At 34.5% G+C, this 12,685-nt stretch overlaps 1 protein-coding gene and 1 long non-coding RNA gene across 2 annotated transcripts in view; one reads left to right on the plus strand and one right to left on the minus strand.

The window, feature by feature from the left end:
• Positions 1-12,685, minus strand: part of LOC127164066 (glutamate receptor ionotropic, kainate 2) — a 45,283-nt gene that overhangs the window by 8,818 nt on the left and 23,780 nt on the right. The window contains exons 7-11 of the mRNA XM_051107723.1: positions 7,327-7,470; positions 3,209-3,316; positions 3,018-3,131; positions 2,318-2,524; positions 247-470 (exon numbers count right to left, since the gene is read on the minus strand). Of these exons, the coding sequence (XP_050963680.1) occupies positions 247-470; positions 2,318-2,524; positions 3,018-3,131; positions 3,209-3,316; positions 7,327-7,470 (797 nt within the window). The remainder of the gene's footprint in view (positions 1-246; positions 471-2,317; positions 2,525-3,017; positions 3,132-3,208; positions 3,317-7,326; positions 7,471-12,685) is intronic.
• LOC127164074 (uncharacterized) lies at positions 4,879-9,090 on the plus strand. Its single transcript, XR_007827588.1, has 4 exons — positions 4,879-5,145; positions 5,232-5,332; positions 5,434-5,520; positions 8,441-9,090. It is a non-coding gene; the product is annotated as an uncharacterized LOC127164074 (long non-coding RNA).

Below are 12,685 nucleotides of genomic sequence, written 5' to 3' on the forward strand. Positions count from 1 at the left end.
ACATTATTATTATTTTTATTTTCTCACAACTAAATACAAAAATATTTAGCGCAATAATATGTGTATTTATTTTATAATATGGTTAGGGAAATGTTATGGGTTGTTACTTTTTTTTTATTTTATTTTTTTTATTAATAAATTGCAGAGATTTTCAGGCACAAATGGCCCCGTTTCCTGAGAGCGAGGATGAGTGAGGATGAAGAGACGGACGTGTGGTCGAACACAAGCGCGAGGGTCACATGTTACCTGGCTATGACAAACAGCACACAACTGACACCCAAGCAAGCCAGCAGAATATACATCCAGATATCAGGGGACAGAGGGTTGAGGAAGGAGAAGACGCCGGGGTTGGTGCCGTTGGGTTTGCGGTACAGGATGCTGATGCCCAGGGTCATGAAGGGTTTGGAGAAGTCAATCACCTTCTCTCGCACGTACGTGATGGTCAGCGGCGCCACGGCCAGGTCTGCTTTCTGTCAAGCACCAACACAACAGACCGATCAGCACAGAAAGATCCGTCAGGTCATGCTGCATAACTGAGCAAAAGATTCAAATGAATCAGTTTGTCAACTGAATCATTTGTGACACTCCTCTAGATTTTAAACTGAACAAGTTATTTGGAACGTTGACATGTTGATTCACATTAGGGCTGTCAAGCCATTAATAAAATGTCTAACCTAATTAATTACATAATGTGCTGATTAATTAATCTGTATTCACACATCAATTTGGGCTGAGAAGTTACCCCACAAAAGATCATTTAAAGTCTGTATAGTGTTAGATGAGAAACTAATGATAGACATTTGTAGCTTTAGAAAAAAATATTTTGTTTCAACAATGCATAAATGATAATACATTTGTATTTATTTTTTAAATGAACACTGACTTATAAAACGATTTTTTAAATAAAATGATATTTTAAATATGAAAGTAAAAGCACCAGTAGATGGCGGTGAATCACCGGCTTAATGAGTGAGTCACTGAATCATCCATTCAACTGTTTTGTTTAAACAGCAGATTCATTCAAAAGAAGCAACTGATGGTCTTTATGAGTGAGTCACTTTATCGTTCACTCACTCGATTCTCTCAAAACCACAGATTCATTCAGAAACTAAACAAGTGGCTGTCTTTCTGAATGACTCACTGAATCATTGACTCGATTCATTTAAAAGGCTATTTCATGCATTAATAATTTTAACACTTTTTTTTCCCCATAAATAATCACACCAAGTTAATGTGTTAAATGGACAGCTCTAGAAGAGCTGTATAACGAACGAAAAGATTCGACTGAATCAGTTAACTCTGAATCATTTGTGACACTCCTCTTGACTGTAAACTAAACAAGTTAGTTAAAATGTTCTGACATTATGTAGAATTGTTCAGCTTACTTGAATATATTTCTGTGTTTCAGCAGCAGGTTTGAGATGTGGATCATGAGGGTAAAGAGCAGTGAGTTTAGCAGCGGCGCGTGAGATCAATCCGAATGTAGACGATTCGTGTCGCGCGCCCCTAAGAATCTGATCATTAATTCATGTCGCGCGCGTCGGGTCGAGTTCTTACACACGAACAAGCTCAGATACAGCGTTCGTTAATAAGACCTCCGGAGACTCGCGGCCGTTACCGAATCTCCAGAATCCAGACAAAACCACTTCAGCGTTTCTATCAGACCAGTGCAGTTCAGAGGAGTGACACCAGATTTGCTCACGCCACCATGTTTCCAGCCAAACACGGCAAACGCTCCCGTGGGTTATTATCGTGAACTAAAACCATCAAATTCATTTTTAATTGAAGTTAAGCTGAAATAGATGAACTTGAAATGAAAATGTATTAAAATCAAACACACATCCAAAAAAAAAAGCAATTCGTGCTTATAAGACTAAGATGGGTGAAAAACAGAAAATGTTACATCTTTTGCTAAATTACATACATATTCAAATAAAGAAATAACTAAAACTGAACTAAAAATAAAAATAAATAAACAATAACAACAAAAAAAGATTAAGATTAAATTAGAGTTAAAGTAAAAAACAAAAAATATAAAATAAAAGCTAATTCAACATATTTTTGAAAATATAACAGTACATTAAAAAATTATTAAAATCTGGGTTGTTATAATAAACTAAAATTAAAGCTAATAGATAAAAAATGACTGAAATTTAAAAATGGCAGGTAAAAAATAAATTGAAACACTGAAATTACAAACTGGAAATAAATACAAATTTAAATAAATTAAACAAAAGATAAAATGAAGACTGAAAATATAAAAATAAAAGCTAATATAAAATATAAATTAAATGCAGTAAAGTGTCACAGTACTCACATGGTCCATGAGTTCGCGCACCATGCCGTTCCACTGGCCCGTGCTCTCCTCAAACGCCCCGTATTTGCCGTCCTCCACTAACCGGATCTCGTAACGGAAGCCCAGGATTCCCGAAAGCTCCCGCAGCAGATCCACGCAGAATCCCTCGAACCGGTCGTTCCCATACAGCGGTTTATCAGACTTCTTAAACATAACGTACGGCTCCTCCTGAGACAGACCGAGACAGAGAAAAGATCTCAAATGTTGCAAAACTGACCATTTCATATGTCATTGTTTTATATTAGTCAGTAGATCTGCAGAAGTTGAAATTGAAGTAAATATTAATTAATCTACAAAAGTTTGTAATGACATAATTTAAATTTTGGGGTAATTTATTATTTTCTTTAAAATACTTTTTAAAAAAGCACTAAAATTACTAAATAAAAATGTAATTTAAAATAGAATTAATAAATTAAGTTCACTAAAATTAAGTCATTTTTGGGTGAATTATTCTTAAGATCAAAAATAGTAATACAAATTAAAATGACAAAAACACCTAAGAAAAAATTGCTAAAAATTAAACTAAAATTAATTTAAAAAATTCATCCAAAATGTCTAAAATAATATATTTTTTAGTGAGTGAGTTATTTTTTTTATACTCTAAAAGTGCAGTCTCTCTGTTACCTAAGACATGTTACTGTGTGTGTGTGTGTGTGTTTACCAGTATGGTGGAGACGCGCAGTGATTTGTTGGACAGTGAGTCTGTGATGTTGGTGATTTTACTCTTGTGATTCTCACTCATGTTGAGTCCACGGGGAGGATCCCACGTCCCGATCTGTGCAGAAAACACACATATGATGCATGAATACACACACACACTCACAATCATGCCTGAATCACACAAACACACACCTTTTCAAGTCCATTCTCTTTGAGACTGATCACGTCCAGGTCAAAGTCTGTCCTCAAGCCGTTGGTTTTGTTGAAGAGGATTCGACCCGTCAGTCCGTCCCATGATGCCTGCAGACACAAACACACCACACGTTCACACACGTGACACTGACACGCGATTCCTTTTTATTCTCCACAGTGTTACTGATGATCAGACAGAAATAACTCATTTGAAATGATTCAGTGAAAATATGAACTGCAAACACCAGTAAATGTAATTCTGCAAATACATCAGAGAGTTCCTGTGACTTTTATTCTGTAGTTGTGAGACCTTTTCTATTCTAGCATTCTCCTAAAACGTGATCAAATAAACCTTTAGCAAATATGCATTTAAATAACTTTTATCTAAACAACAGGCTGCCTGTTTTATTTTATTTACTTTTTTTATATATATTTATATATGAAATATGACAACACAGGAAAGAAAACTGCATTTGTAAAATATACTAAATAAATTAATAATATTTAATATGTATTTAAATAAACAATAATAAGAACTAATGTTGATATTAAATAAACAATATGATTAAATAACAATATTTAAAAGCTAATTAATAAATTAAAGTGCATAAAATAAATGATGAAAATTTGTTTAGGAATCATTTTCACTATCTTGTGAAAGGACAAACCCAGAAAATATCTGACATTTCTCCAAAAAATTGATTTATTACTAATTAATAATTTTCTATATGAATACTTATATTATTAATATTATTGGTATTAAAATGTTTAAAAGCTAAGTAATAAATTAAAACATATTAAATTAACAAAAATACCTTAAGTTTTGCTTAAAATTCCAATGATTTAAAAATTGAATTTGGCATAATAAATTATGATTTACGTTTACTTTAGATCTAGTTTTAGAGATGTATGAATCATTTTAGTTTTGTTTATTGAATTCTGTTAACTAGTTTAACTGAAATCTCACATTTACAGTAGAGGATTTGACAGTATTATATTTGACACAATCTGTCTCAGTGTCTCATGTTACAGTGTTTTTTTGCCGTCAGAACGAGTGAAGCGTGTCTCTGTCTCTGAGAGAAGCTCATTGTTCTCGTGTTTCTGAAGTTTGACTTCAAAGCACAGACAGAGAGGAGAGACAGGAGACTGAAACAACGTTTCTGCAGGTACAACGTGTCATTTTCACAAATTACCCGTGATGAGAGCAAACATCTGACGCGAGACACACGGAGGACCCTACCCATCCAAACACATCCAAACAAACACACCTGCAGAACAACAGCTGAGACTGTCTACTGAGGACGCGTGAAGGATTGAAACACTCTCCACTAGAGTAAAACATACTCTAATAGTTTTTTTTACTTTTGTAACTTCAAAAATTATTTTGTACTCTTTAATTTTGACTGATATATTTTGGTACCAAATGTAATAAATTCAGTGCAAATACACACTCATGTTCAACAGTTATGTATATTATAATCTAAGAAAATTAAACAAAACAATAGTGCAAACCAGACTAGCAGTGAAGAGGTTAAAGGATAAGAAATGGCAAGAAAAAAGAAGATAAGTGTTAACAAAAATAAAAGAAGTTATCGAATCGTTAATTATTTGATGGACTCTTTTAGGAGCCAATAGCAGCAGCAAACCAGATTAAGTCCCGCCCACGCGCTGCTTTCTGAGTGCGTGCGAGAAAGCCTCTCCCTTCCGAGAGATGAGGCGATTTTCACAAACCCTTCGGCTTAAATAATCAACTTAGAGAGAAAAGCAGTGAAATACAACAGAAAGAACTGGTTTCTGAGCTGATGCTGTCGCCGGAGTGAGAAGCGGATGAAGCGGGGACTCGTGAGGTAAGTTAAAGGCCGATGCAGATTCACAGAGCACCGGAGCGCCCCAAAACAACTTTCTCGTGTGAATATACATATCAGTATCCTGCTTTGGTGAGTTACATTTCAAACATTAACGTGATTGTGATTTTAAGCGAGAAAAGTGCCGCAAACTTATGATGCGAGGTGTGTTTACATAGGCCTGAAGTTGCTAGCGCGCGGGCTAAAGCTAACGGACTGTGAAAGTGTTGACGAGCTAACGAAGCGTCATTGACTGTTGTGTTTAGCGCCAGTGTGTTCAGTAAGTGTTAAAGTGCTGAGTTAATGTGTTATTTGTGTGATTTGTTGAGGAGAGTGTTTGAAATAAAGACTAATTATTGTTCTGTCTTGTATTTCTGCAAGGCTGGGGTTTTTCTTCATCTGTGAGAAGTTTCCTGATTCACTCATGAGATGAAGTTTCACCCACGGATGAACTGTGTCATTAAACCGGTAGGAGGATTCTTTTGTTTCCTTTCTTCTTGTGCTTTTGGACAGACAGGACCTAGGGGCTGTTTCATAAAACAAGTTTACCAAATAAAACAGAATTATTTCAGCTGGTCTGACTTATTGTCACTTGATTTGGCTTAAAATAAGTCAGACTAACTGAAATAAACCTGGCTTATTTGGTAAGATGAACTCATTGAGATGTTAATTTTTCTGTTTTCCTCTGAATTCTCAGTCAGAGACCTAAACTTTGAACTCAAACTATTCTAAAAGAATCAACCGTTCTTTGAACTGAATCATTTGATTCATGTATTCAGGGTAACTGAATCAACTCATTGAAACTTGAGCTCTTGATTTACACTGAACAGACTATTGAGTTTTGAGGGAAGAAGTGATTAATTTGAATCTAATAGTGAAAGTTCTGAACCTCGTTCCGTGCACTGATTCTGATATTATTGCGCCTGCTGCACTGTACGGCTGCAAAGTTCCTTGATTATTACGCCGGAATGAGAGTATAGTTCCTAGCCATATCGGCCTACAAAATTGCAACTTTTCATTTTCCGTCAGTCTTAGTACACAATGTATCTACAGAAGAGTCAAGTTTTAAATAGGAAAAATATCGTCATTATATATCGTCATTTTTGAGCGACATGCTAACGGTCTAATCAGATTCAATGATCTATGCTAAGCTATGCTAAAAGTGCTACCGCCAGACCCGGAGATCGGTGAATGGATTTGAAAACAGTAAAACTCAACTGTTTAACTCTAGGGGAGTTGGACAACGAGGCTATTTTCAAAAAAAGTGGAGTGTTCCCTTTAACCGCTTGTTAACCGTTAAACAACAAAATTATTTTAAATTAGAATTTTTAATTAAATTAGAAAGGATAAGTGTCTGTGACCCGTTAAAAATACCATAATTTGTTTTCCAGGGATGAATTTGACACATCACATCACGTACCTGCAGCGCTTCTGCAAACGGAGAAAAACGTAATAAAACTAGGCTATTTATCATGAATGAATAGGTCTATACAATAAATATTTTTACCTAATTAACAAAATGAAAGAAAAAACTGTGCAACAAGTAGCTAGTATGCAGAGCTTTGGTTCATTTTCGTGCTGCGTGAAATGAAGACAGCTGAAAGCAGCATCCTGTTTTTCTTTATTTTACAAAAGCACAAAGATTTGTTTTTATTGTGAATGTTTACAGTTTCGATTATCTGTATGACTATGAGTCACACACAGTTAGGGATTTCAAACTTGACAATGCAGCCTTTCCATCATCATAATAAAATACAGGCAGCAAAACATACAGAAAAATCACACTGCTTAATCATTATCAACATTCTGCTGTGATATTATGCCAAACAATTTGTTTTTTTATGTGGATATTGGAACGCAAGTGAAGTACAAAACCGTGGTTTACATAATAAATAATATTTTGGCATTCAAATACATCTCGAATATGGAAACATTTGGATTTGTGTCGTATGAGAGACCCAACGTTAGTTTCAGTTTCACTTAATGAAACACCTAAATGAATTAACTTTGGCTTGTCGTTTATATTGCCTAGCTTCTTATGTTTTTCATTCTTGTTCTTTTCTGAATACTGTTAAATTGAAACATATGCTAGGCTAAACTATGTTTATAGTGTTTGTAAACATTTTGCATCAGCATCAGGTCTATTTTTGAATGTAACGTTATAGGCCTATGTGATTTCTCTTTTGTTTCTCTCTGAAAAATGCAGGTTTATTTTATTTTAACCATAAAATAGTCATGTATGTTTTAATTAATAATAACTGTATGTGCCCGTACCTCTTTAATGAGGCTGATGAATCGTCCTCCAAAGCGCCAGGGTTTGTGTCGGTTGCACTGCAGTGAGCTGACGGTGATCTGCGGCGACTGCTGGACGGCCACCGCCACCACGTGAACCGCGTCATACATGAGCGCCGCGTCCGTCTGCAAACACACACACACATACACCTGTTAGACACCGCAGTCCTGATGAACTGAATGTATAGTCTGTATCTATTATCAACATGTCCTTGGGCTCAAACTCACTCACATTTTCACACTCACAGTCACACAGTAACTGCTGTTTTAACTAAAGCTAAATGTCATCTTGTGCTGCTTGGAACAATGTTTTTGTCTTTGGACATGACAATGTTTTTAATAAACAGCATTTTCCATATTTAAATAAATATTAAATAAACGAATACATAAATATAACTAAATAATTAAAGCAATAAATTATATGAAAAAGTATATAGTAAAAACAAAAAAAGCATAACATTTATTAAATATAAATTGTAAATATTATTTTATATTATAATGTGTGGTGCAAAAATTGTGCGTGTAAGAGTGTGTTTGCTTGGATGTTAATGTCTGATGCTGATCATGAGCTCTTCATCACTACAATGTTTAATTATAACGAATCTCTCTGTGCGGAAAGACAGTCTTAAATCACACCTCACATACTGCAAAACGGCCTAAATCGCCGTGGCAACCCGTCACAGGCCTCCTGCTGCACGCTAGCAACAGAGATTCACCACACGGGCAACTGTTTCCACGGCAACTCTGCTTCACTGGCGGCAACGGTTGTCAAGATGATAGAGAGAGAGACAGCAGGAAAGAGAGTGCAGTCTGTGTGTGTCTCTCTCTCAGCTGTATTGTATCAAATATTAAAATATATTTACTGTATAAACACACGCACACACTGAGGCTCAACAGATGTGACGTTATAACTGGAATAATATGCAAAAAAAGGCACTTTTATACGGGTGCAGCTGAAAAAAAAAAAGCCGTTAAACCATCCTAAGCTGGTTTGCTGGTTTTAGCAGGTTTTAGCTGGTCTCCAGGCCAGTTGTCAACCGTAAAGTTGCTTGATTTTTAAAAGTGTTTTTTTTTTTTTTTTTTAATCATTTTATAGGTTAAAATGAGAGATGGCACTGAACTTCCAGATTCACAACGACGGCTGAAGCTTCATGAGAGACGTGACGGGATGAACAAGTATTTTGCTGTTTATTTTTTCTTTTGAGTAGCTGCTTATTACATTCCTAAATGATGAATTGAACTGACAGAAAGCTGAATCACTGAATCCTTGAACAGTGATGAGTCAGTGCATGTTTGAACTATTTAGATTGAATCAGTGAGCATTTAAACTGTTGGAATTGAAATGTTTGAACTGTTTGGATTGAATCAGTAAGTGATTGAATTGAATTATGTGGCGTTTGAACCATTTGGATTGAATTATTGAATGTTTGAATTGTTAGAATTGAAATAATGATAGTTTAAACTGTTTGGTTTTAATAATTGAGTGTTTCAACTTTGGATTCAATCACTGAGCATTTTACTGTTCAGATTATATCATTGAGCGTTTGAACTGTTGGATTGAACTGTTTGGATTGACCTGTTTGGATTGACTCATTGAGCATTTGAACTGTTTGGATTGAATCATTGAGCATTTGAACTGTTTTGACTGAACTGTTTGGATTGAATCACTGAGCATTTGAACTGTTGGATTGAATCATTGTGTGTTTGAACTGTTTGGATTGAATCATTGAGCATTTGAACTGTAGAATTGAACTGTTTGGATTGAATCACTGAGTGTTTGAACTATTTGGATTGAATCATTGAGTGTTTGAACTGTTTGGACTGAATCATTGTGCGTTTGAACTGTTGAATTGAACTGTTTGGATTGAATCACTGAGTCTTTGAACTATTTGGATTGAATCATTGTGCGCTTGAACTGTTGGATTGAATCATTGACGATTTGAACTGTTAGAATTGGAATACTGATAATTTGAACAGTTTGGATTGAGTCACTGAGCTTTTGATTGTTTGAACTTGATCTTTGTGTGTAAATCTGGAGACTCATTTTTCTTATAAAGTTGATTCAGTGGTAGGACTGTTATTCCATAGGCGTAATGGTTTTTATACTGTACAAACTGTATTTTCTGTTGCCCTACACCTAAACCTAGCTCTCACAGGAGACTGTGCACACTTTTACTTACTCAAAAAAACTGATTCTGCATGTTTTAGAAGCCTGTTTCCTCATGGGGACCTAAAAAATGTCCCCACAAGGTCAAAATTTACTGGTATTACTATCCTTGTGGGGACATTTAGTCCCCATAACGTGATAAATACCAGGTACACACACAGGCATGTGGATTACAGGACTTTAGACAACTAATTAAAGTTAAGAATTCAAAACAAAATGTAAATGAATATTCAAATCAGTCTGAACTCATTAACATATCTGATAAGGAGCGTCTCCACAATGTTTCCCGAAGTTGCACTGCGAGTTGCCAGATTGTGTTTTTTCACTTGGCGCCAAACAGGCACTCACAAACAGACGCCGTGTTCGGCTGAAGAGTGTCACCATGGCAACAGTGGAACACTCCAGCATCAGGATCAGAATGGTACAGTACAGCAGTGAAACACAGCAAATGTCATCATTTAACCCTGGAAAGCCTGACACATGACATAATGGCCCAAAAATCTGATGTTTTGAAATTCAAGTATAGTCTGATATGGAATATGGAAAAAAATAACAGCTAAGTTTTATTCATTGCAGATGCTGATTTTATATAATGAAATTCTGATTCTTGTAATGTAAATCAATGAGATCTTTATAACAGTAAAGCAGATACTGATATAAAATGATGTAAATATCTTAGTATATAGTCTTAGTAAGATGAGATTGAAATGATCCAATCATTATTGCAATTCAATCCAATGATGATTGAGAGATGAACAAATAAATGTTCCTCAAAAGATGTGAGAAGTTTTGGAGGCTTGTGAAGATCATTCCTCCACTGAGGAACAGTGAATGTGAAGCTTCTGGAAACAAACGTTCCTCAAAAGATCCTGATGATCAGATTTGAGACTCACAGAATTTTTCTAAAAAGTGATTCATGGAGAATCAAGTTCATCTGGAAATATTATTACTAGTTATTCTGACATTTACTTGATAAAAATCAGTCAGGATTTGACAGCAAAAAGACACGTGAAACACCAGCTAAAGGTGGATGTTTGTACAGTTACACTAAAAGAGCTTTTACTTGATAAAGTATCAATTGGATGACAGAAGGCGTTTTTAAAGAACATTTTGTTCATGTAGACACTTGAAATGTATCAACTATGATGTGCTGTGTGTGTGTGTGTGTTACGGCATTTGATGGTCTGATATCATCCGCTATTTCATCTCTTTGTTTTCAAATGACAAGCAACAAACTGCAAATGAACTTGGAGCGAACACACTGTGCTCATCCTGAAGGATAAGTAATAGTTGTGCTGCTAATGAATTCCATTATCCGTCCGTCTGATTACATCTGAAGAGCAGCTTTACTCATGCAAATGAGGCCAGACGACGATTGAAAGTCATAAACATCCGTAACTCTAATGAAACGCTTCATCGGCTCACGTCTCCACCCTCACGTCGCTTATTTATTATTTAGCCCAGCCCTTTATCTTCCGATATTAATAATCGTTCAACGGCGAGATGATTTACCGCCGATTTCAGAGCACGTTTCTCTGCGGAGGATCGTGGGAGATTCACTCGATATCCGCACGTCTGCGGGCTTTTCCAGGAGAATAGGATGTATGTGTTTCTCTGAATCACAGATTGATTTTATGTGAAACTGCTGACACACATTCACTCACACGTCTGGTGAGTTGCAACAAAATCCACAATATAATGCAACTAACTACTGATCAAACTCAGTTCAGATTGTTATATTTTTGTAGGTTGTCAAAGATGATATTGAATGTCTTTTCTACAGTTGTAATATTGTCAAGTTATGTGGTTATGAGTTGTTGGGTACAAATGAAGTAATAGCTACTTCTGAATATCACATAGTTGAGTGTTTTTACACAAATGCGGATTTATTAGTGTGTTGCGACGTTTGAAAATTATTTGAATTTTTTGAACGTATGATCTTTTCTAGTAATATAAGTCTTCACTATCACTTTTTTTAGCAATTAAGCACATCCTTGGCGAATAAAAATATTAATTTATAAAAAGACATAGTGTAAATCATTATAAAATATTTTTAATTGGAATAAATGTGGTTCTTTTTAACTTTTTATTCATCAAAAATTTATGGAAAAAAGTATTGCAGGTTCCCAAAAAAAAAAAAAAAAAAAAAAAAAAGATGACCAACTGTTTCCAACATTATTAGTAAATCAGCATATTAAAATAATTAATGATGCTGAAAATTCAGCTTTAATCACGGCAATAAATTCTGTTTTAGCGTATATTAAGACTAGATAGACTGTATAATAGACTGTAATTTTAAATTGCAATAATATTTTGCAATATTACTGTTTTTTTAATGTATTTTTGATCAAATAAATACAGCCTTGATGAGCAAGAGCAAAAGAAACTTATTTAAAAACATTAAAAGTCTTACTGATCCCAAACTTTTGAATGGCAGTGGGTGTACTTATGCATATTTATTTATTTATTTATTGTTTGTTTGTTTGTAATTGAAAAAGTTTTAATAAATGTTTAAATAAATTGTAATCATGTAATGTTTAATAATAATAATAAAAATGAATACTAAAAAATATATATATTTACTATATTATACAAATTTTATTTATTTATTTTATTGTACATTGCGTTAATTTATTGTAATGTGTTTAATGATATTAATAGTTTAATAAAGGTTTTTAAAAATATATTTAACAATAATATTCAATAATTTAAAAATAATTTAGAATTTCATATATTCATTATATTTGGTTATATATGACAAGTGGATAAAAGTTTTTCAAGACAATATTTAACAATATTTAATAATCATGAAAATGGTAATTTTAGAATTGTACTTATATGAATATATATGTGTGTAAGTACAATTCTGAAATTACCATTTTCATGATTATTGTTATATGTGACAAGTGAATCATATATTGTTATATTTATTGTGAGTGTGTTTAATGATGGCACTTTGTAATTTGCAGAGGTATAGTAAAAGTTAAAGAAAAAATGTCAATCAGTCTCTTCGATTTTGACACACAGTCCTCTGTCACTCATCTGAAGCTGATCAGACTAGACAGACGTCAACATGAAGCGCTCGTGTGATGTGAACATCGTCTAACACCATGACGCGGCTGATTTCAACAGCGACCCCACGCACCGTGTGGCGCTCACAGTCCTGCAAGAAAA

The sequence above is a fragment of the Labeo rohita genome, chromosome 4 (genome assembly GCF_022985175.1).
Source record: "Labeo rohita strain BAU-BD-2019 chromosome 4, IGBB_LRoh.1.0, whole genome shotgun sequence".
NCBI lineage: Eukaryota > Metazoa > Chordata > Actinopteri > Cypriniformes > Cyprinidae > Labeo > Labeo rohita.